The sequence below is a fragment of the Neomonachus schauinslandi genome, chromosome 4 (assembly GCF_002201575.2).
Source record: "Neomonachus schauinslandi chromosome 4, ASM220157v2, whole genome shotgun sequence".
NCBI lineage: Eukaryota > Metazoa > Chordata > Mammalia > Carnivora > Phocidae > Neomonachus > Neomonachus schauinslandi.
Window position 1 is genome coordinate 118837423 of NC_058406.1, and position 25919 is coordinate 118863341.

Here is a 25919-nt window from a genome sequence, read left to right on the forward strand (position 1 = left end):
TAATGAATATTTGCAAGTTAAAAGTTCCTTGGAATTGAGAGTCAACCTCCACTTCAGCTCCCCACCCCCACCCTCCTGCCCCACTTTATGCGCTATCTCACACCTCTAGCCTAATACCTTGCATTCAATAAACATGGGCTGCTTAACTCTTCTGTATGATTCCTCTTAAGAATCAAAGAGTTCTACTGGAGTTCCATCCAAGTGTAAACCAACAACAGAAATATAGAGACACAGGAACAAATGACAAATTAAAAAATATGTATTATTACCATGCAAAAAGCAAACTTGAAAAGAATGGCAACATTAAGAAGAGAAAAAAAAAAATGACAAGAAAAAAGAAGTGAAATGACCCACAGCTTATACAGTTTAGTGGTGATTTTCTAGGTCTTAGTGTTATTGGTGGGACTGTGCAATGTCTATGGGTACCCCAGACAAGCCTAAATATAGGCAAAAGGTAAGGGGGGTGCTCTCAAGAGGGAAAGGCAGGACCCCCGTGTGCACAGCAGCAATACTCACAATAGCCGAAGGTGGAAGCGACCCAAGGGTCTACTGACGAACGAACGGGTAAGCAAAATGTGGGGTATGCGCACAATGGGGTATTCTTCAGGCTTACATAAAAAGGAAATCCAGAGAATGCCACAGCATAGACATTGTGACATTTTGCTATGTGAAATAAAGCCCTCATACAAGAACAAATATTGTGTGATTCCACTTACAGGCGGTACCCAGGGCAGTCTAATGCACACAGACAGCAAGAACGATGGCGAGTTGTGGTTTAGTGTGCACGGGGCTTCAGTAAGATGAAGAGTCCCATGAAAGGGTGGACACTGGCGATGGCAGCACGATGGGATGGTACGTAACACCACTGAACTGTATGTACATTTAGAAAGAGGATGGTAAATTTTATGTTCTGTGTGTTTCACCACAGTTGAAAAGGGGAAAAAAAAAGGGAAAGGGAAAGGGGAGCATATGGTCGAAGAGAAAGGGGGAGAGAAACAGCAGAGGGCAATGGAAAAGTTATAGCCCTGAGAGGAAGCAGATTTAAACCTCTTGGCCCTGCCGTTTATTACTATGTGACCTGGGGTGAGTTGCTCGGCATCCATGAGCCTTTGTGTCTTTTTTTTTTTTTTTTAAGATTTTTATTTATTTATTTGACAGAGAGAGACAGCAAGAGAGGCAACACAAGCAGGGGGAGCGGGAGAGAGAGAGAAGCAGGCTCCCCGCCGAGCAGGGAGCCCGATGCGGGGCTCGATCCCAGAACCCTGGGATCATGACCCGAGCCGAAGGCAGACGCTTAACGACTGAGCCACCCAGGCGCCCCCAAGAGCCTTTGTGTCTTTATCAGCATAGCTGATGTGAGGATTAGCATATGATGGGCGCATAGTAGATATTCAATTAACAGTAGAGAACATAAAACAGAGGAGGAAGGAAAACACAGGAATAAATAGGGAAAAGATAAAAGAGGTGATAATGTATGGACATGGTATAGTGCTACCAAAAATAATCTTGGCTTCATGCCCTATGGATTTGCCTTCATTTGAGAAAACTGAAAATCTTGCAAGGGGATGAAATATCAAAAATCTTTCAGAGAATCTGCAATATACACTTGTGCTACAATGACAAGTGGTTCTCAATGTTTTCCGAGTGGCAGAGAATCCAGAATCTACTTAAAATACTGGAAGTAAATCAAAGACCCAAAGAGAAAATTCTAGGTTGTGCAAAATTGTATTTTTCACTAGATTTTGATGGGTGTAAGAAAGCCAAATGCCCTGATGAAACAACTTTTTTTAAGATTTTATATAATTATGAGAAAGAGAGAGAGAGAGAGAGAATAGGGGGAGGAGCAGAGGGAGAGGGACAAGCGGACTCTGCGCTGAGCAGGGAGCATGCCGCAGGGCTCAATTTCAGGACCCCGAGATCATGACCTGAGCTGAGACGAAGAGTCGGATGCCTAACCAACTGAGCCACCCAGGTGCCCCCAAACAATTTTTTTTTAATAAAAAATGTAGGAGGTATTCCAAAGAGTTGGATTCCTTTAGGGCCATCAAACTCATGGGGAAGTGTGGCCCATTATCTTCTATTTGCCCTTCCATTTTCTTTCATACATTTTCCCAGAAAACAGCAAAGATACCTAATCATTTAATGTAGATTCCTTGTGAATACTTCAAAACTGGTGTCTTTCAGTCACTTACGAGAGCTAAAGCGACAAAAAGTGCAGTCCTCATTAGCCTTAAAGCGAAGAACAATAAAACCCCATCCAAGCAACGTGCAGGGCTGAGTGACTGGGGTTAAGTAGAGATAGACGGCTTGCGTGGGAAAGAATGAGGTTTTCCACAAAAAAGAAAAAAAAACAGAGCTAAAGAGGTCAAAGGTCTTTAGGTCTCTTCCAAATCACAAAGACTCATCCTTGCAAGGCCAAGAAACAGTTTTCAGGCCACTTGCTTTGTGAGCAAAGCTCCACCACATATGATTAAGTTACACTCAAAGTATGACATGAAAAGTGCCCTCTGGAGAAAAGATTTTTCAGAGTTGCCTTTGAGCTTCCTGATGGCGCCCCCACAGCCTTTCTCTGAGGATTCAGAAAAGCAGGACCGGAGAAGGGATGTTGCACCTTCTCCCCAGAGGGCGAGCTCCTCTGGCCTTTAGAATTTCTTACCATTACGAGAAGAATGCCTCTACCTGGTTTGCAAAAGATACAAGAATATCTGGCCGAAGATAAAGCGACATCATGTGATTTCTCAATTTCTTAAGTTGTAATTAATGATCCAGATATAATGGTGGTGGTACATACCTGACAACCAGAACTGTGTCGCCGAATTATCATCAACATTAGTAATGCTACTAGGGGCTTACGGAGTCTTCCACCTAAAACCTTTATTGATCCTATCTCAGGGATCTTCACTAAAATGTTCCGAGGTAGGCAAGAGATGTGGTTCTAACTGTCCAGCAAAGGAGTCATATGGAAGCAAGTTCGGATGTCTGCAGTGATACGTGATTCTGTGATTCTGTCGCTAGCTGTGCTTCATCAGAGCCCAAACTTTGGCTCAAGGTCACGGGACTAGGGGATAGTCTGAGTGCTGGCTGGCTGCCCTGGTGAGGTGGCCTGTGACGCACTGAACAGGCTGAGTGGGATTCAGAAAAGGCTCAAAGAGCTCAGGAAGGAGGCTACTTAACACAGTGCTTATTAATTCTGACCTACTGAAATCTCAGTTGTGACTGCATTAGAAATCCTGGCACATACTAGAATTGAAATGTAAAACTCTTCTCTCTCTCTACCTAATACATGCAGACAGAAACACACACGCGCGCGCACACACACACACTCTCTCTCTTTACCTGTCTGTCTATCTAGACAAAGCACTTTTCTGGACTCTACGACATCTGCATTCTTGTTCTGACAGCTGCGATTAGCCGTGTGATAAAGCACTTCACGTAGGGGCCTCGGTTTCCCCATTTGTGCAATGACAGAGGTGGAGAAGATGGTGTCTGAGGCTCCTTTCAGCACTAAAAGTCTCTTCATTCTCTGAGCTAAGCTATAGGTTAGGGCTTCAGTCTTCATATTACATTTCACAGGATATACTCAACAAGCTTTCACCTGAGAAATGGGTATAGTATTTGCTATTTTATTTAATGTCAAAGTACGAATTCCAATAAAAGATGGCTAACTTCACAAAAAAGCCCTCTTCCCAACAGACTGTATATAATATGCACCCCTGGCGTATCTCCCAGCCCCTCATGGAAGAGCCCCTGCCTGGCTGCCATGGGGCTTCCCTCCTCCCCACAGAGGCCTGGGGATTCCAGGTTATGTCCTCCTGCGCACCCTGCTGCTGCCTCTCTGGAAGCTCTGGGTTTCCTCTTCTGGGTCCCAGGTCAATCAGTACCAGAAGGCTCTGGAACATAGCTGAGAAAGCCAAAAGAGGACAAAGAAAGAGAAAAAGCAGGAGAAAACTCCTAAGGCCTCAGGTGGGATGCACTGCCCACTCCCCACGTACCTCTAGTTCCAGGGTGGGGGCACAGGGAGGAAAAGGAGAAATGCAGAGTGAGGGGTAGAGCGATCAGCTGTGCTCCTGCCGATCCTCCTTTCTCCCTGGCCCCATGCGTATCAAATCACAGTCTCCAACTGTATCTGTACCATCCATCCCTCTACCAGCTTGGGCCCCGCACACCCTTGGCTTCCTATCTTGTCCCCTAACTCCTTAGAGCCCCACCTCCTCCCTGCCAGAGTGCGCGCTCCAGGTTACATGAGCCACCTCCGATGGTGGAGGAGTGCTTGGTCTCACTCCCTGGAATGTAAGGGACAAAAGTCCCCATTTTTGCAGCAATCAGACGAGAACAGTAAACGATCAAGGACATTGAGTGCATTCGCCACACAGTACTCTGTAAATACAGTTCCGAGGGCATCCCTATGGATTGCTTTAAAACTCAAAACCATAGGAAGATATGCTTTGATTCTTTCCCATCTTACAGATGAGGAAATTAAGGCTCAGACAGATTATGCAAGTTGTCTAAAGATGGTGAGGTAAAAGCTTCAGAGGGCTGGCCCAGGAACCGCCACATCATTTAATATTGCCGTAGCAAAATGGATTCCAACATTCCAATTCCTCAACAATCAGTTCAACAAACAAAATGTTTGCACACAATTCATATTTCGTGTGGGAACCGCCATTCCCTGTGGAGGTGTCACTGGGTATGTGTGTGGACAAATCCCATCAACACACTGTGCCAACCAGAACAGGGACTAAGAGACTCTACTGATATTTTTAATTCACCAAGTTGCTCAAGGAAAGGAAGAAAGAGGGCAAATGTTACCTATTCAGTAACAAACCTTTGGGAAAGCTATCTAGTTAAAAAAGCCATTTTCAACCTGCAACCCCAGATGGGGACTTGAATGGTGACTTGTGGATGAGGTCACATTGCGGTTGGGATGGAAGATGGTTACATTTTGTGAAACAGAAGAGCTAAGATCCCAGGGAAAATTTTAAAACTTTATCTGCTCGGACACTTTATAAAAACCAAACAAACGCTGCCTATGAACGATTCATGGTGGCTCTAAAAAATTAAGTCTTTCTCTCTCTTACTGTTAATATTTTAGTGGGCCTTCCATAGGATCTTCCTAATTAGAAACTTGAGAGATTGGGGCGCCTGGGTGGCTCAGTTGGTTAAGCGACTGCCTTCGGCTCAGGTCATGATCCTGGAGTCCCTGGATCGAGTCCCACATCGGGCTCCCTGCTCGGCAGGGAGTCTGCTTCTCCCTCTGACCCTCCCCCCTCTCATGTGTTCTCTCTCATTCTCTCTCTCTCAAATAAATAAATAAAATCTTAAAAAAAAAAAAGAAACTTGAGAGATTAATGAAAAAAATACGTTATCAACTACTTGAAGTATGTTACGGTAGAGGGCCATTGTTTCTAGAGCAACAGAGAGGAATTAAATGACTTATTACCAATTTATTTCTTCAGCGCGATGCTGACACACACTTTCCTGGTGTGTATTGGTCTTGTCCAATATTTCCGGCTGGCCACTTGCAGGCAATAATGCTGAGTCTCCAGGAGAGCCACGCAGAGACTCTTCTTCCCTGCAGCCTGCTTCTAGCATGTCCTGGAGGCCCTCTGGGAGACTCAGGAGAAAAAATTTCTGTCTGAGATCATCCAAAGCTCAAACAACTTGGCCATGCCATGAGGATAAAAATTAGTTGCCGCTTGTCGGGGGCATGTTTATCCACTGACTCAAGTTCATTCAGCTTTGGATCAAGATCATAAATGAGCTCATGTGACAGACCACAAAGCGTGGCCTGTCAGTGGTGACACAAATGGCCCCAAACGGAAGCTCTCCAGCTGCTTTCTCTACTTGATACCTTGTTGTCTGGACATGAAAACCAGCACTCACCGTGATCACCTTTTAAGTACAGGATGATCTTAATTTTGTCACCACCATCACTAAAACCCCCAAAGCCCAGAAACCTATACAGAATGAGGCTATGGGGTTGAGGCTACACAGACTTTCAAGCCGGACGGCCTGGCACCAAACCTTGGTTCCAGTATTATAGTGGGTTGAATGGTGACCTCCCCCCAAAAAGTATGTCCACCTGGAAACTGTGAATGTATCCTTATTTGGAAAAAGCGTCTTTAGAGTTGTAATGAAGTTAAAGATCCTGAGATGAGACCATCCTGAATTAGGCTGGGCTCTAAATCCAATGATAAGTACCTTTATGAAAGAGAAGGGGAGGGGTGCCCATGTGGCTCGGTCAGTTGGGAATCCGACTCTTGATTTCAGCTCAGGTCGTGATCTCAGGGTCATGGGATCACGCCCTGCGTCAGGCTCAGCAGGGAGTCTGCTTGAGATTCTCTCTCTCCTTCTTCCTCTGCCCCTCCCCCCCTCCCTCAAATAAATAAAATCTTTAAAAGACAGAGAGAGAAGGGGAGAAGACACAGGGGGGGAAGGTGATGTGCTGGCAGAGACAGAGACTGGAGCGATGTCTACAAGCCAAGAAACACCAAAGATGGCCAGCAGCTACCAGAAGCCAGGAGAGAGGCAGGGCACGGATTCTCCCCCAGAACCTCTGGAAGAAACCAACCCTCCTGATAGCTGATTTCAGACTTCTGGACTCCAGAACTATGAGAGAATGCATTTCTGTTGTTTTAAGTCACCCAGGTTGCAGCAATTTGGTACGGCAGCCGTAGGAAACTCACACAAACATCAGCGCTTACTAAGCTGAATGACCCTGAGGAAGTTACTTGGCGTCTTTATGCCTCAGTCTCCCCAGCTGTAAAGCAGAAATTTTAATAACCCCTTAGGACTGTTGTGAGGACTGATAAATTAATGGCATCCTCAGAGCTGCTTTGCACAGCAAGCACGCTATTTATTATTCCTGTGTTCCTCCTCACGAATATACACAGGCAGGTATTGAGAAGCATCTGGGCAATATCTCTGAGTATCAAGATCAAAAAAATACTTTTTTCTGTTGTGCTTCTCTGTGTTTTACAAATTATGTACAAGGAATGTGCATTATGCATCAGTTTCATAGTCAGAGGGCATTTATGAATTTTAAATGATCATTTTATTTATCCTGATAAAAGGCTGCCTCTCTGCAAGCTCATCTTCAGATAAAAATTGCTGTGCTATGTTTCGCAGGGATGGAATATTTAAACAACACACACGTTAGCAGGAGAAGTAGCCCCGGAGAAACAGCGATGTGATTATTAATACCTGAGAACTCGAGTGCACAAATTGTTACAAGTAAACTACTCCTTTGGAAGTTGAGAGGCTCTGAAAATTGCTTCCTGTTGCCTAGCACAAGGAAGCCTGATTTCTTGGTATATGTGTTTCTCTTTCCACACTAATAGTATTTCTACAAATAACAGCGTGAAACTTCCAGGTTTCCTATTACGGTCTTTCTGTCTTCCGAGTTTAGGAACCACCTGTCTCCTCTTCAGATATCTAGCTTTTCACTGTAAGCATTACACAGTTCTTTAACGGACCCATGTCTCTTTGGAAAAACACTATTTTTGTAATGAAGTACTTCACCTGACCCAATCACCCCTGACTGAAGGCTTATTGAGAATGAGAATGTAACACAATATACAGTACAAGAGAAGGGACACAGAGAAGAGTGCTGACCAGCCATCATGATGAGGTGGAAAGGCACTGATGCCTATGGGCTCTCCAGAGCCGAGAGAACCAGAAGCTTTTCATCCTCGGCAAAACTGCCATCCTGGCCCAACCCTTGGTAGGTGGGTGCAAAGGTCTTTTTAATAAACACCGAAAAATACACCACCTGCAAGTTGTTATCAACAGGAACTTCCTGTCACGTGGAGTAGGTTATATTTTAGCACAGTGGAAACGGAGGGTTTGCTGAGTTAACCTTCTTGCTCAAGCTCACCTTCCACTGAGTGCAGGACTGGGGCTACTTCAGGTAGGTGAAGACAGTTCACTTAATCACGCTTTCGACTTGAGGGGAGGGGTTGGCAGTCCCCTCCTTCGTCAAGCATGGTCACCGGGTGTTTGCTGGGAGCCTGGGGGCGGGGGGCGGCGGCGCACTGCACCCATGCTCCGGGACACCTCTCCCGGCGTCACTTTCACGGTGAGAGCCCCGCTTGGCTCCTTGTTTAAGCCTCTGGCACTGTCCACCCACTCCCCTTCCTCACTGCCATATCCGTCCCTTCAGCCTGGGTTCCTCATTGCCTCAGGGCCTCTGATGACTAGGATCAGTGCATGCCTGTCCTTCTCTCTACCGATTCCGCAGTGGACTTTTTTGTCTAGTGATTTTTCCCAAAGTATCTATAAGCAGGACAGATTGGAAATTAAAAAAAAAAAATAAATAGAAAGGAGGAGGGAGGGAGGGAGGGAGGGAGGGAGGGAAGGAGAGACAGAGACAGAGACAGAGATAACAACCAACAAGTTTATAACCATAAGGCAGTACTCAAGAAACAGGCCTGGTGCTCTTGCTGTCTTCACTGCCCGTGGTTATTTGGTCTTGTTCCCCAGCATTCTCTTTGTATTCCCAGGGTCCCCCACCATGTCCTCAGCCCTCTTCCCTTTGGTGGAAACCCTGCAGACCCAAACAGAGTTCCCAAAGGCTTGACAAAATCCATTCCATCTCGGGAGGAACCTCTCCCTGTTCAGCTATCTCTGATTCTTGTCCTGGTCCCACCAACTCTGCCCCCTGCGGCCCCATCTCCTTGTTGGTTCCTTGTCTTTCTGCCTTCTAAGTGTGGATGTGTTTTACGGAGTCTCAAGCTTCCTCCAGGACCTCCTGCTAAGTCTGCCCCTTGAACCTTCATGTCTAGACTTGATTTCTCTCCTGAGCTCCAGGCATCTATATCTAGCCGCTCCTGGATATTTCCACAACTGTGTTCCAATAGCAACTTAAATAAAAAATATACAAACACGGAACTCACTATCCATTTCCCTGAACTTGCCTCACACCTCCCAAGATCTCAGTATTTGCTAAAGCATCAACAGCCTCCCACTGACCAAAATGGATACCGCCAAGTCACCTTAAACTTCCCCTCCCTTGCACCACACTTGGATTCACTTGAGTCAATCTTCATGTCTCCTTCAGTAACCTGCTTTGTTACTCTCCCTTTGTTTCCAGCATCCCGAGTCCAGCTCTTCTTGGGTGGGCTGCTCTGACAGGCTGTTAACTGTTTTTCCTGTCCTCCCCCACAGCTTTTCCCCATGGCTTCCAGAATATCTTCCTGACAAAGCTCTGATCCCACTCGCTGGTATTCAAAGCCTTGTACGATTGGGCTTCTATTCCATTCTTTCATTTTCCAACCTTTATTCTATATGTGCTGTTAAAGTTTTTAGACAAGGGGGTGGCTCTAATGTCTTGGAGGGCTACGTAAGCAAACCAAAGCCTAAGCCAGAGTCAATGCACTTGAATCTGAGAAAGTGAAGGTGAAGAGCAACCAATCACAAATAGCCAACTGGGTTTCCCCAAACAAGGCAGCCACTTGCACTATAGCCAGTCAAATATTGGCTTTGCTTCACTTCAGCATCTTCTCTTCGGAAACCCTGCCCCCACCTCCTGTCCTGGCACGCTCCTAACCACCTCTGGGTTGACACCCTCTGACGTGAATCGGTGTACGCTCAAATAAACTCTTGAAAATTTTAATGTGCATCGGTTTACCTACATGACAGTATCCTACACTCTTGGTTGTGGAAATCACTCCATATTCTTCACATGTGCCCTATAATTTCTGGCTTCAGTGCCCTTGCAGATCCTGTCCTTTCAGCCGGCAATGCCCCTTTTCTCCCAGCTTTGGATTTCCAAACCTTCCTGTCTTTAAAAATCACCACTGTCAAGATTCTCAAACCCCAGCAGCAAATGAGCTACTTGCCCACCGATCCATCTGTAGCATTTTTATTTCTACCTCTCTTACGACTCACAACATCTGAGCCTGTGCCATGTCCCCGATTAGGCACGTCTGGCAGGGGAAGGCCCCCATCGGATTCAACTTTGAATCTTTGTGCTGCTGTACCATCCGTGTCCAGGGTGGGCAGGTCTCTGCCAATAACCAAACGAATGACTCTGTGTCCTCAGGAACAGCCCTCTCCATCAGACCTCTACTGAGGACCATGACAAATGCCTAAGAAGACAACAACTTGGTTTCTGCCCTCCAGGAGCTTATAGCTCATAGAGATTAGGCTAACATATGCTAATTGATAAAAAGCAATGGAAGATAAAGAATAGGATTACTGAGAACATACACTATATACGTTCTATTAAGTCAGAAAAGAGGCTCCTTTTTATGAAATGACATTGGATCTTAGTAATAGGTTTATTTTGGATGGGTGAAAAGAAGGGCCTTCTGGGTGGAGGGAGTAATCAGATTAGGACAGCCAAAGGCATGGGGAGAAGGTCCTAACATTCACCATGTCCCACTCCCTCTAGGATGTGGGCTCAGTGCCGTGAATGCATTTTTTCATTTAATCCTATAACAATCCTACAAAGCAGACGGCATCAGTTCCAATTTTATAAGTAAGGAGGCTGAGGCTCGAGGGGATTAAGGAACTGACCAAGGTTATACAGGATTAGGTGGCAGAGCTGGGATTTGAAAAAGGCAGTCTGCTTCTGTGGCACCACGCTGCCTCCTCCAGAGCAAAACACAGAACTATCACTGGGTATTTTCTCGAGGAAGGGGGACTCTTTGCACTGATGAATCACTCAAGTCGTAGAGCAAGAAGCACAATGTGTAATATGTGTAGGGCTCGGTACAACACAGGCGACTCTGAATGCAAGTCTGTCCATCTAGAAAGAATATCGAGAAGGCTCTTCAATGAGATGAGAGTAGTGTGGGGAGAAATGATTAGGGAGGGCATCCCTAGAATGGAGGGGTGTCTCCAGACTAGTAGACAGAACAAAGAAGGGACACAGGCTTGAGTATGGATCAGTATCACCCGTCCCAGCCTACTTCCATTACAAAGGAAGAGAAATAACCCAACCGAACATAGATTGGTTGTAATGAACACCCATCCTCAGAGGTGATAAGAGACACAATGATGGCAGGAGACATACTTGGTCTCGTTGGCACATCGGATCTTGCAGCCTTCCTTGGGAATCACCAAGCCCAGGTGCATTCGGAGCCTGCAGTTGGTGGGCCCCGTGTGTGGCCACACGTGAGTTCCTGGGTGCATGATGGAATATTTGATCTGTGCAGAAAATATAACAAACTGGTCATCCATTTATCGAGGGGTGGAGGAAGTGCTAAATTAAAGTTACAGGATAAAACTATGTCAATTTGAATTTGAACCTTTGTAAGGCTTAGAATTTATATTCTCATCTTATTTCTTTGATAAGGACTCTCATTTTCCACCAAGCGATAAACACTGAACACTTCCCGCCCTCAATTCTGACACCAACCACATGAAATTATGTTTCATTAAAGAGAGAGTGAAAAAAGACGCCTTCGTTGGACCAAATAACAGTTTCTTTATAAAGGTCAGCACTCCCTTATTCCTAATAACGAACTGTGTTCTTCCCATCATTGAAGACATGCTTGGTACCTGTCCTCTTCTGCATCCTGTTGTCTCAGGAAATTTATCTAGTAAAGAACAGGTTTTAGGAGCTCCTTTACAGGCATTTTCATTTTTTCTTCCTAGAACGAGACATGACAAAATCATTGTTAGAAACAAATCACAGTAAAACTTTAACTCGTCCCGTTTTGACCAGACACAATCTGTATTATCATCCTCACTAGGAATGAGAAAGCTAAGCAAACACAAGAAGACAAAGTATAACAGACAGTGACTGGCAAAGACCAGAAGTCTCTACTCACTATTGGACTATTTGACTAAGGCTGTCTAATGGACAGGGTGAGTGTTGAATACTTATTCTTCTCCCCGTGACAGGTAGAATAATGCCCCCCAACCAAGGTGTCCATGTTGTAAGCAGGAGCCTGTGAATAGGTTATGCTATATGGCAAGGGGAAATAGAGGTTGCAGATGACATTGAAATTTCTAACCAGCTGACCTGAAAACAAAGAGATTATCCTGGATTAACTGGATGGGCCCCATATAATCAGAGTCTTTCAACATGGAAGAGGGAGGCAAAACAGAGTGATAGAATGAGACAGACTTGACCAGCCATTGCTGGCTTTGAAGATGGAAAGCAACTGCAAGCCAAGGAATGTGGGCAGATTCCAGAAGCTGGAACCTCCAGATGAAATAGATCCCTGAGGACACTCTGATTTAAGCTCAATGAGACCGCTATAGACTTCTGACCTCCAGAACTGTAAAGATAATACATTTGTGTCATTTTAAAGCCATTAAGTTTGTGGTAATTTATTAGAGCAGTCATAGCAGACTCCCTAAGGAAAAAACAGCTTCTATTTCAAACCTAAAAATGCATTTCTAGGACTATATCAAAGAGTCACCTCAACATTTTTAACTGGAATTTAATGTATTTCTCATTGTACAGATCATACTTTATATGTTGATAAAGTATAGGATTTAAATGAAAAGGGGAAGAAGTATCTGAGAGATGATGTTTTCTATGAGTGACTGTTTTGGGAACACAGATTTTGGGGCATCATCTTAAACATCCTGGACTATGCAAATTTCTTCACCATCAATAGAATAACTGTGTCTTAGGGAAGACATGCTCAGAAATGTACATAGCATTATTTGCTCTTATGTAGGAGTAAAATAATGGATTTTTTAAAAGATAGAAAAATTTTAATTCCCTATCCAAGATTCTTACAAGGGGCTGCTACCTCCAAAGCTGAGTTTAATTTTATTTAGTAAATGTTAGTTGTGTCCTAAGATAATCATACACTGAGAATAAAATGAGAGTTACAAGGAATGCAACTTAAAGGTATTCTCCTCAAACGGACCTCAATATTTTAGTAAACAACCTCTACAGGTATATTAGCTTTTCCTAAGTAATCTCTTTGCCCCTTGAGTAAAACGTTAGTTGCTGTTCTTAGTGATTAATGGAGTATCCCAAGTGAGCTGAACGATAAATGCCAGTTTGATAATGATAAATGCCAAATAGATCCTGTATACATCATCACAAAGCATTTTTAAGCCCAGCTTCCCATGCCTTCCCTTATGCAGCATCTGGGGATGGCTCGGCAGGAGTCCCCAATTCTGGGGTCTGGGCTGTGCAGGCAGCAGTTACGGGAAGCCTGGAGGCTTGAGGAGGAACCAGAAGTGGCTGGACTTCCCACGGGCACAGCTGAGCACGTGCTCCTGAGAGAACAGGTGTGTTGTACCTTAACGAATGGGTAACCTAAGGGGCTGGGTGTCACTAGGACTGCCACTTGGTCAGGACTAAATTAGAGCACCTCTAGCCATTTAGACATATAAATCTTTTCTAGTCTTGTAAACACATATTCTCTATAGGGGGAAAAGCTGTGTAGTAGGTGCTTGACATTCATGGATTATCACAGGTAGCTTTAAGGTTTCACATGTGACGGCAAGGATTTAGGAACACAACAACGGGGGCGCCTGGGTGGCCCAGTCGGTTAAGTGTCTGGCTTCGGCTCAGGTCATGATCTCGGGGTCCTGGGACTGAGCCTTGCGTCGGGCTCCCTGCGGGAAGTCTGCTTCTCCCTCTGCCCTTCCCCCAACTTGTGCTCGCACGTGTGCTCTCTCTCTCTCAAAAATGAATAAAAAAATTTTTTTGAAAAGAAAATAACCCAAGACCTTTAAAAATCCCAACTCCATGAATATTTCTTATAAGTGTATTCACATGTAAATGAAGTATCCAATTGATTCTTCCAAATCTGCATTGACAGAACTTCTTCTAGGTCCATCTTCCCCAAGAAACAAAGTCGATCACTTCTTGAGAGTTACTTTAAACTCAGTGAGAAATAATAAAACAACCATAAAGCCACCCTGAATTCAGCTGCTGGACAGTTTCCTCCTCAGCTGAGAATTTGCTCCTCACAGCTGCTTTCTACTCCATGATGTGACAAAATGATAAATTACGCTTTAAAGCCCAGGTTTGGGAGACCAACAATCCCAGGTTGGAGGCCTGGCTGCACCACTTGTTAGTTGTGTGATGAGAACGTGTTTTTGAATCTCTGCGCCGCAGATCCTCATCTGAAAAAGGACAATGAAATTAGGGCCTCAAGTAGAGGGTTGTTACTGGGATCAGTGAGTACTCTCGAAAGATCTGATCCAGTAGATAATAATGGTACTACTTTATTACAAAATGATCATATGTTATATAATAATAACAGTAATGGAGGGGTGGTGGTCTTAGGTCACGGGTACTTAGGTCATGGTTAAGAACATGGAGTCTGGGTCCAGTTTGGCTGGGATTCCTGCTGTGCCACTAATTGTGTGACCTCTCTGTTCCTTGGTTCCTCTTCTCTAAAATACAACACTCATAGCACCTCCCTCACCAGATGCTGTAGGCATCAGATGAGTCCTTTTAAGTATGTCAAGTGGTTCCTCGCCCACGGTGAGCACCATGGAACTGTTGTTGCATTCCTTTTTTTAAAAAAATATTTTATTTATTTATTGAGAGTGTGAGAGACAGCACAGGCCGGGGAGGGGCAGAGGGAGAAGCAGACTCTCCGCTGAGCAGGGAGCCTGAAACGGGGCTCGATCCCAGGACCCGGAGATCATGACCTTAGCTGAAGGTAGACGCTTAACTGACTGAGCCCACCCAGGTGCCCTTAAAGGTCTTGGGTTGTATCTTTTTTAGTTTCAAGGCTCTGCTGGGAAAACAGAGTCATCTTGCATGACAATTCTGATCAATCGACAGTGGCTACCTAGAACACTGTTGAGAAGGATTCAGAGGTTCAGCTTGAGCTCATCCAGAAAGGCTACTGAGATTGTTTAGCACCATCCTTTATGGGCTCTGGAAGAAAGAATGATTGCATCTGTATGGCATATTGGCTAACTATGTATTTTAGTGTTCATTGTTGGTGATAATTAATAAACTTGGGCAGAATAGATAATCCATAACATTCACTTAGCAATTTGAAAACATATTTGTAGGGAAAAACTATCATTTACCTGTGTGGATTCTTTTTTCTCCAACTCAAAAAAGTTGACCATTTAAAAAGGAATAAATATTCTTCAGTCCTGATTATGTGACCGGGAGACCCACCATGATTCCCACTACCATTTGGAGAAAAATGAAACTTCCAGCCACAGCTTTTAAGGCCTTCAGCTCTCTAGCAGCATCCTTTCCTAACTAGGACTACACAACCTCTACGTAACTACATCAGATATTCATCAGCCTCTTTGGCCAGACCTGAGCTCTTAGCGTGGCTAAGAAACTGTCGTGCTGCCTCTCTTCCTCACTCTTCCCCGCAGCCCCTCTTGCCACAGGATTCTCTCTGCAGTTTCTGAGCCACAGCACCTAAGAGAGCATCTGCCGTCAGGGATCCCATCCTGCTTCTATGCAAGCTATGGTACTAGTTGTCTTCAAAATTCTTTAAACTATGGATTTGCTTCCAGAAGACAGTTACTGGATTCCTCCCAGAAGCCTGGAACCACCAACAGAAGGCCACAAAGAACTTTAACGAAACTTCCTAAAAGAGAAACTATGTGACTTCTATTCTCTTATGACTAAAAAATTAGAAATTAATTTCTATTTAATTAACTGCAACTAACTGGAAAACATAAGCTTATGATAGCCCCCGCCTGAAATACACACACAGCTCAATCATTTTGAGTCAAAATGGAAATCAAGATAGAAATGCAGTCGTTTCCTGGAAATAATACAAATGAAAATATCATACATTACAGCTTAAGGAATATATTTTGCCACAATTAAAACTTTTTTAAAAACATGCAAAAATTTAAAGTCAAAATGTTGCCTTCAACCAAATCTTGTCTCCATTATTTATTTTCTTACTTGCTTAATACTTTTATGTGCCCTATAAAGCTTTGCAGATTTCAACTTTATCAAAGCACCTGTTGTTAGCAGAGACTATGGTTCTGGAAATTACTGCCAGGATGCCTGCTATTCTGCAGCATTGTCCTAGGAAGCATAAGGATGCGAGTGCATAAGGATGTTAATGCAACTGAGGCATCAGATGAACTCCTGAATGCATGCTTGAGGCCAAGAGAATTCATGCATTTTAGTGAGACTCTTAACAGATAAAATTAGCATGTTGTTCACCTATTGACCTTGTAGCTCCCTTAAAAAAATCTTGTTGGCAAAAAAGCTGACAGTCACTAAAAATCATGTGATGTCTCCTCTGATGGACGTATCCTTGAAAGTATTACTGAAGTAGCTCTTCTATCTCTTATGAGCAAACCATTCTGAAAGTGTAAGTGAGATAAACAACTGCTTATTTGTCCTTTAATGTAAACTCACTGCTTGTCCTCTCAATGTATTTGGTATAGCTGAATATGTGCAACACGTACTGTTTAGTCTTCAAAATGCACTTATTTTTGGATAGCTATTGTTAACCCAGGTTGACGCAATTTTTCAAGAAGAGAATTGGAAAGAGCCTTAAAGCTAAAATTCAATGCTCCTCATTTTCAGGATACATTGATATATTAATTCATCGAACACACACATACTGTGCCCAACCTGGGTTCAGCCCAAGGAATGTTAGGTTGAATGTGAGCCACTTCCTATTCTTGAGGAACGCAGACCCTAATTATCATTGCCTGTCACTCTGGTGTCTTATCATCTCCAACCCATGGTGACCCCATTTTGGCGGGCAACACTGTCTCTATGCTATGGAGCAAATGAGGCTCAGGGGAGGTCCTTTCTAAGATAGTGATTAGCACATGGTGGGCTTTTTGGTTAAGCCTACACAGTAGGGTTACTCTTTGTAACTTATCATTTAATGGGAAACACCAGGAAAATCAAAGTATTATTTATATATATTTATCCAAATACACATGTGAGTATACCTACATACACACACACATATATATTTACATGTGCACACACACACACAAATAAGTGTTCACATGTAGTTTTAAGAAACGACAGATTTCGCTAATATATTTTTTCTGGGCAGTTTCCTTTAAGTTGGGGAATTCCAGCTCTGGGAAGTATCTTGGGAAGACTTGAGCCTTCTTCCCATCAGGTCATTGGCTGCAGAGAACAATCTAGAAGTCAGAAGCTCACCTTGCTGCCACAGTGTAAACTGGCTCCAGTCGCCTTTCTCCCTCAGGTTTTCATCTTCAGGCAGGAAGAGGCCTTTGGCTTTATCCATCACTGCAAGGCCTTCATCCCGGATTAACTTCCAGTTTCTTTCTAAGGACTAGAGGGAAGATTCCGATTTTACTGAACTGGGCATATGCCTGGTAGTCATTATGATGACTCAGCTTTTTGTTTGTTTATTTGATTAATAAAGTAATGAAATCTGTGCTCTCATCTAGATTGCTTACTTCAATTTCCTCTGGGACTTCTTGTCAAGGGTTTAAAAAAGCCCTGCTGTTATTTTTGAGAACTCAATGCCTTTGCAGCATAAAAATGTCAGTAATTCCTCAGAGAATAATCCCCTCCAAAAATTAGTTTTATATTTGGCTAAAGGTTGTTTGTTGTTTTTTTTCAAAGATCACAAGTGAACAAGAGTATTGTTGATCATATTATATCAGTACATTACAGTATGCTCCATGCGACCCCCCCGACACGCAAAGAATACACATCAGGGACTTCATTTCATCTTTCAAAAGAGGTCCTCATGAAGATGCCATTCAATGTGGTAAACTGTAATTACATTTCAAAGACATGGGAAAAGTGTCCTTGGGAACATTTGATGAATTATAAAGTTAACAGCAAAACAAAGCAAATAAATGCCCAGGTGTTTAGAATTCAGCCAAACAAAAATATTTCTGACTTCTCCTTTACAAGGGTGCTTTAGCCCCTGTCGGAAAGTGGGTTTAAGACCAACAGAGCCTTGGAGTGGCCAGGCAGATGCTGGTAGATGTGTGGAAGGAGCATTCTGAAGCTCTCGCCTCCAGGTCATCCTCGTTACCACACTGTGATGCTGATGAGCGTGGGAGCAGAGGGGAAAGCAGGCGAGGGCGAGCTTCTGGAGTGGTGAACTGAGAGGTACTACTCTGAGGAAAAAAGAACAAAACCTGTTTTCCTACCGTATGCTGAGACTAATTGTACAGATTACCCAGGATTTTGAAATGTTAATAATGCCAAACATTTCTATGTTAAGCAAGAGATGGATGGAATAGTTGAGTATATGGGTACATGGAGAGGGAGGTGCACATTACCTGATTTCAAGAGTCAGGGCTCAAGAGCAGGGCACTAGAACTGGTGAGTTACAAACAAAAAGAAAGATTTTGACAGACAAAAAAATAAAAACAACAATTAGCGCTCCCTGAAAGTGGATTAAGGTGCTGTGTACAACACGGCTCTCTATCTTTTGAATTAATCAAGCGAAACTGGTTGACCCATTATTGGATAGAGCAAAGCATGAGATAATGTGTGAAGTGTTTTTCTTTTTTACCAGCCCATGCTTCATGAATTCATGATTCCATGTGGGAAAAGCGATAAGGAGCCAAGAGAGCTCTGAAAGACAGATGCCCTCAGAGATTTGTGTGAAAACATGGTGCCAACTTCAGCCCAGCCCAGGGAACATTTTTTATATTAGGTGACAACATTAGGTTTATTAAGATATTTTAGGGCCAGACATACATTTTAAGATTAGATACTGGTTTTCTACTTCTTCTTTTCCCCTTCATTTCTTTGAGTCTACCGGTTTATTTCCTTTTTAAATGTCAGCTTGATTGAGGTATAATTGACAAAATTCTAAGATCTTTAAAAGCGTACATTGTGGTGATTTGATATGCGTATACATTGTGAAAGGATTTCCCCCATATGGCTCATTAACACATTCATCACCTCACAAATTTATCTTTCATTTATTCACTTTAAAATTTTTCTGTTGAGAACATTTAAGTTCTACTATCTTAGCACATTTTAATTATACAATACAGCATTATCAACTATAGTCACCATATTAAACAAATCCTCAGACTTTATTCATCTTATGGATGAAAAGTCTGTACCTTTTACCAACTTCTCCCTATTTCTTTTACTCCCCACCCTACCCCAATCCTGGCAACCACTCTTCTACTCTCTGTTTCTATGAGTTTGACTTTTTTTTTTAATTTAGATTCCACATGTAAGTGATACCATACAGCATTTGTCTTTCTGTGTCTGGCTTATCTCACTTAGCATAATGCCCTCAAGGTCCACCATGTTGTTGCAAATGGCAGGATTTCCTTCTTTCTCAGTTGAATAATATTCTCGTGCGCGTGCACTTGTGTGTGTGTGTGTGTATTTATGTCTTTATATACCACATCTTCTTTATCCATCCATCCATTGATGGACACTTCAGTTATTTCTAGGTCTTATTGTGGATAATGGTGCAATGAACACGAGAATGCAGATCTCTCTTCAATATCTCATTTTCATTGTCTATACCCAGAAGTGGGATTGCTGGGTCATGAGGGGGTTCTATTTTTAATTGTTGAGGAAACTCCATATTGTTTTCCACAGTGGCTACACCACTGTATGGATTTGATGCTGCTATTTCTGTGAGACCCACCTATTGATTCGTGTCAAAAGCCACAGCCCCTGCTACCATCACACTGATTTATGCTGCTGCTGGTCATCAGTAATTTCGGTATTATTTCATCCCAAGTAGGTAATTCATACATAGCAAGTCAAAGACAGAATTCCAATAAAAAGACACTCAAAAGCCTTCACTTTGGCAGGTCCCCTGAATGACAGAATATGATGGTTTTTTCCAAGAATCCCAAGATTATGGAAAAGAAAAAAATGCACCCCATATATTCACATCTTCTCAAATGTACCTAAATTGCCAACACTCCTTGTGGCTATTGTAATTTGTCCAAGTTGATAGATAAATCTGTTAGATTCGTGTTAAGTTGTCACACAGATGAGGGGAGAATTACCTTTCTAACACATGAAATTACTTTTCAAATGAGGTCACTGGAGTCTTACACAGCAGGCTCTTCCCTTCTTCCCTCCTGGTATTTTAGAAGTTTCTTTCATTTCTTTTGAAAGCTGATGTTAGGAGCATCTTTGCAAAGAGCTGATCTTTTGTTAGGAAAACAGGGCACAAAGCCCTAAGGAAAATGTTAACGTGATTGCATCACTAAACAAAATCTTTACAATATTTCTTAGGAGCAGACTCTTACCAGAGTAATGAGTGCACTTGGATTTGTTTTTGGTTTGTTTGTTTTCAACTTTGGAAAGATTCGGCATGGTCTCTTTTATGGACATCACGGAGAAATCTGGGATGGGACCTGGGAATTTTATTTTTAAGCATAAACCAAGGAACCACATTGTATAAAATTCATATGATTACAGGGGATTAAACCTCAAACCTAATTACATAGGGGGTGTGTGTGTGTGTGTGTGTGTGTGTGTTTGAAAGAGAGAGAGAGAGAGAGTATGAAGGGCTGGAGGGAGGAAGGGATCGGATATGAATCCTTTCTACAGTAATACACTCAGATGTCTGGGATGGCAAAAAATTTCCATTTCTTAGTAAATTCCAACAGGAACTTGAAGGCTCACACAGAGCAGGCCATGCCTACCTTTTTAAAGGTCTCATCTAAGATTCTACTTCTTTGGCCCTAAATACACCCATTTCATAAAACTGAAAAAAAGAAGCCGATAAGGTTGGTATTTGAGTTGATTGCTGGGAAGACAACAGCTTCTAATTCACATTTCTCCTTGTGGCAGCATAGATTTGAGAGCACACAGATATGATTGTTTTTACGGTGCCACATGGCTTCATAAACCCATCATGAGCACTTGTCTTTTGTTGAACCTCAGCTATATTTGGCACTCTAGCCAGCTTTAATCTAAGTGGAGTTCCCAGCTTCAAGCTTCATTAATCCCACAACACATTACAGTTCTCTTTACTCCAGACCTCCCAATCAGTTGACAAGGTCCTCACTTCCCAGATATTCTGCTCATTCACTTGGATGGTATGCTTTTCTCTTCAACATCAAGTTAGATTAGGTTTATTTTTAAACCCTTCTCCTAAAACTGACTTCTTGAAGAAAGTCTTGAGGGGAGCAAACTAAAGCCAAACTAATTCTTATAGTTAAATCGTTAAATTTCCCTTTCTATTTTCACTCAATTAAAAGTACATATTTTTAAAATTCTACTAATACTACAGGTCTTATAATAAAAGCAGCAGTCCCTCACTCAATTCTTCCCCAATCCTGAGTCCAACCCCAGGTAATTGCTTTAAACACCTCTTCTGCTATTTATCTGCTTCTATCTAAATACTATGTTTATGCCGCTATTTCTTGATTTATTCCATTCTAGACATTATCACTCACCTTTCTCTTAGGGAAGGTAACAAGTTAACAATTTGATGTCTTCTTTTTCCTCTTCTCAATCTTGCTACAGTTAAATTCACAAATCTTTCATACATCTGAGTAAATTCACATTCGGTATCATCCGCACTTGAGTTGTACTGTGATAATGACCCTTCATTCCACATTTCTGCCCCCTTTTCTTCTTCTTCTTCTTCTTCTTTTTTTTTTTTAAAGATTTTATTTATTTATTTGACAGAGAGAGAAAGCACGAGCAAGGGGAGTGGGAGAGGGAGAAGCAGGCTCCCCACTGAGGAGGGAGCCCAATGCGGGACTCGATCCCAGGACCCTGGGATCATGACCTGAGCCGAAGGCAGACACTTAACGACTGAGCCACCCAGGCGCCCTCTGCCCCCTTTTCTTTGACTTCATTTTCTAATGCACTTACAACTGTTTCTTCTTTACAGCACTGAAAGGCTGATACAAAATCTCTTGATACTATTCTACCCCTTGCCAAAAACATCAGATAAGCCACTACTTTCTTTCTCTCTTTTTTCTGAAGATAATACTGCAGTAGCCACCTGCCTTGCTTTGATCTGGACCAGCTGCTGTCTGAGCATGCTGGGCAAGCATCATCAGGGAACTGCTCTCGGCTTTTGCCCTGGAGTGGTCTTCCTAATTATTGCATTCTAGTTATTCCCAAGAAAGGACACAGCACAGGTAACACTAAATTTCTGAAAATATCTGAAGCTATACTTACACCTGATTGAAGGCTTGCCTGTTCACAGAATTCTACATAGGAAATACTTTCTCCTGAGAATTTTGAAAACAACGCCACATTGTATTACAACTTTTAGTGTTGCTGTTGGGAGATCTGACATTTTATATTCCTTTTTTGGGGGGTCCTTCAGAAAACATTATAGAAGTCAGTATAGAGTAGTGGGTATGGAGCTAGATTGCCTGCCTGGTTTGGAAATCTAACTCCCACTTACTAGCTATGCGATATCGGGCGATTCACTTATCTACTGTGCCGTAGGTTCCTCATTTATAAAGACAGTGAAATACTACAACTTTCCTCAAGAGTCTCTAAGATTAAATGTGCTAAAAGTACCTCTGCTATGTGTAAGTACAGCTATGATGATAATGACGAGGATTTTAAAATCTTCTTTGTTTCTGGCTTCCTGAAACTGTACCTTAGCTTAAGTGCTGGTCACTTACAGGTCCCTTCAATATGGAAGCTCACAATTTTTCCATTGGAGACTATCCAGTCTTATTTCTTTAATAATTTCTTCTCCATTCTGTCCTTATTCTTTCTGGAACTTCTTTTGTTTGTTGAACACATTAAATTGATCCTCTAGTTTTCCTAACTTCTCTATTTTCAATCTTTTTTGGTTTTTCCTTCTTGCAGATTTTCTTGACTTAGCTTCCAATACTGCTATGAAACTCTTATTTTTGCAAATCCTATTTTGCACATTTCTGACAGAGTCCTAGTTGGGTTTCTTTTCCTTTCCACAGTATCCTACCTATTCTTTTCTTGTGGCTACACTATCTTCTCTTACGGCTCTGAGTGTATCTTACAGATACTATTTCTGTTGGCATTTGCTCCTCGCATCTTCTGTTTCTCCTGAGCTCTACTTCATTCTTTGTTTTGTTCTTTATCTTCTTTCATGTTGAGGGGTCTCTCCCGTGTTAGGCGACCCTCAGCTGGGAGTCCTACAGGACTGAGACAGTGATTGGGAGCTGTGTGAAAGGGGAGGGCGTGTGGTTGACAGGCCTCCCCGTTGGGCACGTCATCAAGCCAGTGTTCTCACTGGGCATCTGAAACGTCGGGTAGGGAGTGGCATATTCTTTGAGCCCAAGTGGTTGCTGCAGTAGCAGGTGCCTTAAATCCCTTGCCCTTGGAAGCCTCTCTGCAATCACTTCCTTCGGTTTCAGCTTTCTTGGAATCACCAAGTCAGATACTTCCCTCTTCGATTTTCAAAAGACAAACAGAAAACACGATGGTGTCATTCATCTGTTCTTGTTTCCCTCCTGTTTTTTCTTTTTATTTGTAGGTTTTTATTTTTATTGTCATTTAAGTGAGCTTTTTCTTTTCTACTGTCATTTTTTTCCTTTTTTTATCCTTTTGTTATCATTTAAGTGAGGTTTCATGTGGGAGGTATTAAACGCATTGCTCAGTTCTGCTTAATCCTTCTTCACCTGTATTTTCTATATATCTCGAATAGGTGATTATTATTTATTTTCCTTCTTTTCTCATAGACTAGAAGGACCTTCTAGTAAAACCGAGAAAACAAAATCCCATTAGCCCACAAAACCTCTTAGTAATCCCTGGAATGCGTCTTCAAAACATCACCAAACTCAAAGTGATGCCATTTCACGTGACAGAGATAGGTAGCAGAGAGAAGAAAACATTTCTCACCATCATATTTCACATTTTCAATCAAACTCTGTTACTCCATATATTGCTTTACAGTCACCCTAATTTCTTTTCACTTGGCCTACATGCTTCCCTTGCATCATTTGGTTGGTATGCCCCCTTTTCCATGATGCGGTCAGATGATGACAAAACTGATTATGATGCTTGAAGCCTGACATAAGATCACTTTTAATTTTGTCTTAAGCAAGCAATGTTCATCCATCTGAGCTTTAAGTATTTTCTTCTATGTAGGAAAATTGAACTGTTCAGAGAAATGCTTTTGGAAGGCAGTAAGTAAAGATTGCAGAATGCTAAGTAAGGGGAGTTTCTTCACTAATTGTATTAGTTTGTGGAGGTTGCCATAACATATAAATACCACAGGCTGGGTGACTTAAGCAATCAAAATCTACAGTCTCACAGTTCTGGAGGCTGGAAGTCCAAGATCAAGGTGTCGGCAGGCTTAGTTTCTTTTGAGCTCTCTCTCCCTGGCTTGCAGATCTTCTAGCTATGTCCTCACCTGGTCTTTCCTCTATGTGTGCACACATCCCTCCGTGTGTCCGAATTTCCCTTTCTTATAAAAACACTACTCATATTAGATTAGGGCCCACCCCAATGGCTTAATTTTAACTTAACTACCTTGTTAAATGACCCTGTCTCTAAATACAATCACATTCTGAGGTACTGGGCTTCAAAATATGAATTTTGGGGACACAATCAACACATAACACAAATGTTCATTCAAGTGAGAACTAGTTCCAGCTAAGAGGGCAAATAGCAGATGGAAAGGGATCAGGAATAAATTCACATCAACATGGAAGACAGTACATTTATAGGAACAAAATAAAACAACAGTCATGGAAAAAGGCAGGAAGAGCTATGCTTCTAACATGTGGACAAAACATAATACAAGAACTCCAAGAGCTCAGATTAACGTACACAAGATTAGGTAAGCAACTGCATATGATCAGCTGTTAAGAAAAAAGGAAGCGAGAAAACACAGATATTGGCAACTGAGAAGTCCCAGAGATGTGTATGTACCTTGCAAGGTTCTAACTCTAAATTCGGAGAAGGCATGTGGTCAAAGACTACTCTAGGCAAAGTCTGTACATTAAAATTGGAGTTAGAAGGAATTGGTAACAATAGTGCATTAGTACAATATACACCAAATTCTATATAATTGGCTGTGAACATGTTGTTATAATTAATTATTATTTGGGAATTATATATCTAATTTTTTGAGAGATAAATCAGCTTGAAGCCTAGTCAAAACATGCCTATACTTTACACCATGATTATGAAACATGGGTAGCATATCCTAGATAAGACACGAGTAGTGGACTCTGCTTTAAAGAGAGCAGCTGAGGGTGGAGGGCATCCCACCGAGTGCGGAGCTGAAGTTATGAATCACAGCAAATGCCATAGTGAGTATAATGCTCTCACAGCAAACTCTATTTGCAATAATTTAAATAAAATCTCTGCAGGAAATTAGTAGCATTAAAAAAGCAATCTCTTGATTGGCGGAGCAAGATGGCGGAGGAGTAGGAGACCTGGATTTCGTCTGGTCTCAGGAATTCAGCTGGATAGGGATCAAACCATTCTGAACACCTACAAACTCAACAGGAGATCGAAGAAAAGAAGAGCAACAACTCTCTCATCAGAAAAGCGACCACTTTCTGGAAGGCTTTTTCTGATTTGTTTAGAGTATATTTTCTGGGGACGTTGTTACTCTGCTAGCATTTTGTTCTCTCATTAATCTATTCTCCTCTGCACAAAATGACAAGACGGAAAAAATCACCTCAACAAAAAGAACAAGAGGTAGTACCGACTGCCAGGGACCTACTCAATACGGACATTAGTACGATGTCAGATCTAGAGTTCAGAATCATCACTTTAAAGATACTAGCTGGGCTTGAAAAAAATATGGAAGTTATTAGAGAAACCCTTTCTGGAGAAGTAAAAGAACTAAAATCCAACCAAGTAGAAATCAAAAACGCTATTAATGAGGTGCAATCAAAAATGGGGGCGCTAACTGCTAGAATAAATGAGGCAGAAGAGAGAATCAGTAATATAGAAGATGAAATGATGGAAAATAAAGAAGCTGAGAAAAAGAGAGATAAACAACTACTGGATCACGAGGGCAGAATTCGAGAGATAAGCGATACCATAAGATGAAACAACATTAGAATAATTGGGATCCCAGAAGAAGAAGAAAGAGAGAGAGGGGCAGAAGGTATAATGGAGCAAATTATAGCAGAGAACTTCC

General features: G+C 42.3%; 1 protein-coding gene across 1 annotated transcript in view; it reads right to left on the bottom strand.

Moving 5' to 3' along the window:
- Nucleotides 1-25919, bottom strand: part of ASPH (aspartate beta-hydroxylase) — a 220427-nt gene that overhangs the window by 3581 nt on the left and 190927 nt on the right. Inside the window, exons 22-24 of the mRNA XM_044914635.1 lie at nt 17051-17186; nt 11506-11597; nt 11018-11151 (exon numbers count right to left, since the gene is read on the bottom strand). Coding sequence (XP_044770570.1) covers nt 11018-11151; nt 11506-11597; nt 17051-17186 — 362 coding nt within the window. The remainder of the gene's footprint in view (nt 1-11017; nt 11152-11505; nt 11598-17050; nt 17187-25919) is intronic.